This window comes from Lepidochelys olivacea (genome assembly GCF_965140295.1).
Source record: "Lepidochelys olivacea isolate rLepOli2 genome assembly, chromosome: 14".
Taxonomy (NCBI): Eukaryota; Metazoa; Chordata; order Testudines; family Cheloniidae; genus Lepidochelys; species Lepidochelys olivacea.
The window spans coordinates 29,016,215-29,022,079 of NC_140424.1; the positions used below are offsets into that span (position 1 = coordinate 29,016,215).

Below are 5,865 nucleotides of genomic sequence, written 5' to 3' on the forward strand. Positions count from 1 at the left end.
GGTTTTATTTATTACTTGTTGGTAAGTGGGGGTTAACCCCGTCTTAACATTTTTTGTTGTAACTTCATGCACTCTGCCTTGTTCATCTTCAAATTCTGTTCTGAGTACTAAAGCTGATTAATAAAAAGCTTCTCATCTGTACGTCAGCTAAGCAACGTGAAATCCAATGAATTCCAAACAAATGAAAAACAGTAGGAAGATAAACCAACCTCTCCTGCAGAAGGTGCATCTTTCTCCCTTTGAAGAACTCTGTCAAATTATTAGGCCATCCACCCAGACGGATGAAGCACAACGAGCAGGAGAAAGTATTATCAATACTGGAATGCGATATGTTACCATTATGATTCAGAGCAAACAGTCTATGGCGATAAATAGGCGGTTCTCACCTCTCAGCTCCAGACACCAGTGATGTTCCAGCGGGTTCTCCAAAACAAGAAAGGTAAATTCTACAAAATCCTCATAATGTGCAAAATTCTACTCCAGATTTCTAGCGTCTCCTGCTGCCTCCATCCCTGCTGCAATGTGTTTATAAAAGTGTTTGAAATCGAAAACAAAACAATCCCTCCCTTCCTAGAGATAACCATCTGCCCCAGTCCTCTGTGCCCCAAAACCAGATTCCCAGATCCCACTGAGCAGCAGCTCCCTGGAGTCTGCCAGCCAGGCCGACCCTGGCTCCAGTCAGCTCCTTCTGAGCTGGCATGGAGGGGCAGGGATATCAGGGGATGGCAGTTTCTACCCTGTGTGGATTCTCCGATGCGTAAGAAAATTGGAGCAGCGAATGAAGCTTTTCCCACAGTCAGGGCAGTCATAAGTCTTCTCCTCCCGGTGGGTCCTCTGGTGTTTGATCAGGGCTGAGCTCACAGTGAAACTCCTCCTGCACTCAGGGCATTCGTAGGGCTTCTCTCCTGTGTGGATCCTCTGGTGCGTCATGAGGTTCGAGCTGCGATTGAAGCTTTTCCCACAGTCGGGGCACCGATATGGTCTCTCTCCCGTGTGGGTTCTCTGGTGTCTAATCAGGTCCGAGCTGTTCCTGAACCATTTGTTACAATCAATGCACTTATAGGGTTTCTCTCCGGTGTGCACTCGCTGATGGTTGATAAGACTGGAGCTCTGACTGAAGCTCTTCTCACACTCCTCACATTTGTAGGGTCTCTCCCCTGTGTGAATTTTCTGGTGCCTGATGAGGTAGGAGCTGACGCTGAAGCTTTTCCCGCACTCGGGGCACTTGTAGGGTCTCTCCCCTGTGTGGGTTCTCTGATGGGAAGTGAGGTTGGAGCTCTGGTTGAAGCCTTTCCCGCAGTCAGGGCATTTGTAGGGTTTCTCTCCGGTGTGGAGTCTCTGGTGGGTGATGAGGGTGGAGCTGTCGCTGAAACTTTTCCCGCAGTTGGGGCACTTGTAGGGCTTCTCCCCCGTGTGCAGTCTCTGATGGGTGATCAGGTGGGAGCTCCGGCTGAAGCTTTTCCCACAGTACAGACATTTGTAGGGTTTCTCTCCGGCATGGAGTCTCTGATGGACAATCAGGTTTGAGCTGCGACTGAAGCTTCTGCCACATTCCTCACAGATGGTGGGTCTCTCTTCATTGGGGATTCTCTGGTGGATGGTGTCCACGGGCCTGTGACAGGATTCATCCAATCCTTTCCCTGGCTGGGTTCCCAGCTGCCTCTCCAGTCTGTGCTGATTCTCCCAGCCTTCTCCCTGCTCAGCGCTCTGGGAAACATTCCCTTCAGCTCTTCCCGACATCCTCCTGTGTGGCTGCTCTAGCTCAGGACCTTCCAGCTGAGAGTTCTCCTCGCTCTCACTGCCCGTCCTGTCTCCTGCTGGGACAGGGAATCCAGACAGCAGTCAGTCCTCAGAGAGGCTGAGGCAAAAAAAGGTGAAACAAATCAGGTTCCAAATCCCCCCAAATCCTTCCCCAGAGGAGAGAGGGGAGGGGGATAAGCCAGGCAGCAGACAGGGTTGTTGGAATCCCATGCGTGACATCTGCCATGAGGACATAAAACTGGGCTAGGAGCTGACCAAAGCAGTCCCTCACCTGTGTGACCGTTTCTTAGGATTCCCCTTTCTTCAGAGCCCTGGAGATCCTGGCCCCACGGCTCTTCCCCTCGGTCCAGCCGGGAGATCTCACTCGGCTTGGGAACAGGAAACCCTGCTCAGGGGAAAAAGCAAGTAGGCTCACATACACTCTCTGTTTATAGGTTGGGGAGGCTGCTGCAGGGTGCCCAGCCCCTTTCTTTGCTGCAGGGAGATTTCATATGAACAGACAAGGAAATGCTCCCGGAGCCCACTGGGAAAGCCCAGCATCTGGGAGAGACATGCTGTGTCCCCTGAAGTGAGCTCAGGGTTCTGCACAGACAGGGAACTTGGGCCAGATTTCTAAAGAGGTTTAGGCACCTACAGTTGCAGACAGGGGCCTAGTGGGATTCTGTAGAAGCAAAATGGAAGTTAGACACTGAGAAAATTTTGAAAATCTCACTCAGTGCCTGTCTGCATCTTTAGGCAGCTACCTACCAGGAAAAATCTGGCCAGTGGGGCCTCAGGCAGAGCAGAGTCAGGAGACACATGTGCATCCCTGATGGAGCAGAGGCCCCAGAAGTGGAATCTGCCCTGGGAAGTGGGGGAGACAGTGAGTTTGTCCCACTTGGGAGCCCGGGTTACAGAGAGAACAGCACCATCATTAAGTCCCGGATCTCCAGTCCTGTGTCGGGACAGTCTCTCCCACATGGGGTCTGCGGACTATGGGGCTGTTCCTCCTGAACATTAAGGGACCAGAACAGAACCCGCCCTGGGCACTTCAGGGACACCCAGCTCCTGATACCTGAGGGGACAGGAATCCTTACCCAGGAGGTCCCTGTAAAGAACTCGGTGACATGGATTCAGCAGAGCCCACTGCCCCTCAGGGAAATACACAGCCATCTCCTCGAAGGTCACCGACCCCTGGAACAGCAAGCATCCACCACTCAGTGCCTGCTGCCCAGACGCAAGCGCACTAGCTCAGCCACGGCCTCTTCCAGCCTCCCTCACCATCTGCTGCAGCTCCCACAGGCCTTGGGTTACATCCCCTGCCCACCAGCCTCTCAGGACGGTCCCTAATCACCCCCTCCCACAACCCACACAGACCTGCCCCTGCACTGTTACTGGATCAGGACCTCCCCTTGCTCCACAGGAGAGACTCCGCCTCCCTCTTGCCCCCTGTGCGCCCAGCTCTCCAGCCTCCCCCACTTGGGGGCTGCATCTGGGCCTTGGCTGGCCTGACAGACAATGCACGTGTGGGCTCTAAGCTCCTGCCACCACCTAACTGGCTGTTCGGAGGCCACTTCCTATGGCTTTCTCTGAACAGCTGGGCACCTCTGTCCCATTCCCTGCCCCCTCCCTCACCCTCTGTGGGGAGAACTGGGCCTGCAAATTCACTCTAAAGGTGAGCGTGAGTTCATACGGCTTCACAAAAACCTGTAATAACAAACGGTGATTGGAACCAGTGCAAGGAAACCAGACTGAGACTGGTTTGGTCTAAACCGAAAATGCCACATTGATGTAATCCAATGGCTGCTGAAACTAATGCTGGTTAAAAATGGGTGATATGGAGCTGGAAACTAATGAACCAGAATTGGTGTGTTGGATCTTGGGCCTAACTGGTGGACAAAATACTGTGGGGATGGGCTGTTCCACCCACCACTCCCTTTGTGTCTCCTTAAAGAACGAGACTTTGTGAGGACAAGTCAGAAAGAACAGACAGAGGCTAGTGGGGTGAGCTTCACCACCCTGGCCACCCTCCCGCCCCTTTCCCAGGATCCGGGATACTCTTCGTCCTGATCCTGAGAGCTGTCCTGACCGGCCCGGGCCAGAGAAAGGGACCCATATGACATCACCACCTGTACCGGCTCCAATGGAATCCCAGTGAAATAGGATTAGACTTTAACAATAGCTCCAGCCCACCTCAATTAACTTCTCCTTTTTTCCCCCTAAAGGACTGTTATTACCATCTCTGATATCAGGTAAGAGACTGCGAGACAAGTGGCTTTTTCCTTCTAAAACCCTCTCCAGCTGAAGCAAAAGGGAACACGGGATGTCATTAAAACGAAAGCTTCATTTAGCGCTTTACATGTCAAATGCTGTATCTTTAATAGAAGGTTCAAAGGGTGTTTAGTGGTGAGTGTGCCGCGGTCAAATAAAGGCTGTGGTCTCTGTACACCAAGCCCTGACCCTTGTTTAACGTTAGACAGGGACTGGGTTACGTAAACCTCTTTGGCCCCTTTGTTCCATCTAAATTTATGCTACGCGCCCCCACAACACTTTACATAGGAGCTCAGCATCATTATCCCCACGTTACAAAAGGGGAAACTTAGGCTCAGAGTGGGGCAGTGACTTGCCCAAGGACAGGCCATAGACCAGCAGCATTGCTGGGAACAGAAGCCAGGTCTCCTGAGAGTCAGTTAGGAATGCTAGCCACTAGGCCACACTGCCTCAGCTTAAACACAGCCCAATGGGGAAGTTCCTCACTCAATGCACTAACCCTCCCCCTTCCATATGGTGGTTACTTCTCCTGCCACAACCCACTTCCCCTGGATAGAACCCCTACCTGAGCGGGATCTGCTGTAGCCATGTCCCTTCCCCGTCCCCCAGCAGATGGGGATGATCTGGAGCAAAGTGCGGACGTGGTTCTGCAGCCTGTCAGGGCGAGAAGGGCCAGTGGAGAGATTTCAGAAGGGGTTTTGGTGCATTTCACAGCTCTTCAGTTCAGCACAGGCTCTTTCCCTGCAGACAGACACTCAGGACTCTGCAGTGCTGAGAACAGGATTCAGCCACCTTATTCCAGCGCCGACCCGGCCTCTCCCACCAGGACTAACCCCACCGAGACATTTTAACGCCCCCAGTAACAGAGTCCCTGAGCCAACACTGGAAAAGATCAGAATCGAAGGAGCCGCTTTGGGGGATCCTCCTGACACTCTCCCCAGGGCAGCGCTTCCCCCCAGCAGCGCGGGGACCAGGCAGAGGCAGGAACTGGCTTTTCCTCTCCCTGCGCCTCACTCTGTCCCAGGAAAGTCAATCTGCCCCGGGGTGCTGCAGGGAACGCGGCTGGGCTGGGCAGGGCTGGGAGCCGGGACCTCCCTCCTCACTGATTGCTCCTGCTGCCCCTGTCTCCCTCCTGCCCCCTCCCCTCCCCTCCCCTCGGGCTGGGAGACTCGGTCCCTGGCCCGGTCGCTCTCCCGGCGCTGGCTCGGCTCCTGCAGGCGCTCGGGGGGCAGAGCCGGGGGCGGGGGGGGAGCAGCAGCTCCGGGACTCGCAGACCCCCGCCCCCCCGGGAGCGGAGCTGGGGCGAGGAGGGGCCGCTGGTGCAGAGTCACTTTCCCCCCCCGGCCCCAGCCCTTCCCCCGGGTCTCTCCCCTCACCTGCAGGCTCCGGCTCAGGGGCTGGTGTCGGCAGAGCCCGGGGCTGCTTCCAGCTCCGGGAGAAAGTCCCTGCGGCTGGGCACAGAGGGGCGCTGGGGAAGGGCTCTCCCCACACAGACCCCGCTGGGGGAGCAGCAGCGGCTCAGCCTGGAAAGGAATCCGGGCTCACAATGGAGGCAGCACCAGCAGCCTCTGACCCAGGAAGCTCAAACCTGGTGTCCTCAGACAGGGAAACACCCACTGGAAGAACTGTCCTTAGTCAGTATCCGACAATAGCCAGGGCCCTCTGGTGGTCACAGTTAGTGGCACTAGATGAGTCACGATTCCCTTCCCCCCCCCCCCTTCCTGGAGAGTAATTCAATGCAAGAGGCGTTTTTCTGCTGGCATAAAGAACCCCCATGAATCTCCCCATGTAGGTACTTATAAACCAGGATCAAGTCACCACCTAACCTTCACTTGAATAAAACGAACCGATGGA

At 54.8% G+C, this 5,865-nt stretch overlaps 1 protein-coding gene across 2 annotated transcripts; it reads right to left on the reverse strand.

Annotated features, from left to right (window-relative positions):
* Positions 1-483: 483 nt before the first annotated feature.
* LOC311531243 (uncharacterized protein) lies at positions 484-5,572 on the reverse strand. Of its 2 annotated transcripts, none has more exons than XM_084648492.1 (5): positions 5,388-5,572; positions 4,577-4,665; positions 2,838-2,934; positions 2,033-2,146; positions 484-1,814 (listed from the first exon to the last, which is right to left on the reverse strand). In XM_084648492.1, exons 2-5 carry the CDS (start codon positions 4,598-4,600, stop codon positions 733-735), a joined length of 1,317 nt encoding a protein of 438 aa, XP_084504618.1. In that variant the 5' UTR covers positions 4,601-4,665; positions 5,388-5,572; the 3' UTR covers positions 484-732. The 2 variants fall into 2 exon arrangements, with proteins under 2 accessions (XP_084504618.1, XP_084504617.1); XM_084648491.1 differs by having other exon boundaries at positions 484-1,817.
* Between the last annotated feature and the right edge of the window lie 293 nt (positions 5,573-5,865).

Coding starts and splice junctions, on each gene's coding strand:
- LOC311531243 (XM_084648491.1), bottom strand. CDS start 4,600: ATGGCTACAGCAGATCCCGCTCAG. Junction 2,935..4,576: donor CTACAGCAGATCCCGCTCAG/GTAGGGGTTCTA, acceptor TTGCTGTTCCAG/GGGTCGGTGACCTTCGAGGA. Junction 1,818..2,032: donor CCTAAGAAACGGTCACACAG/GTGAGGGACTGC, acceptor TCCCTGTCCCAG/CAGGAGACAGGACGGGCAGT.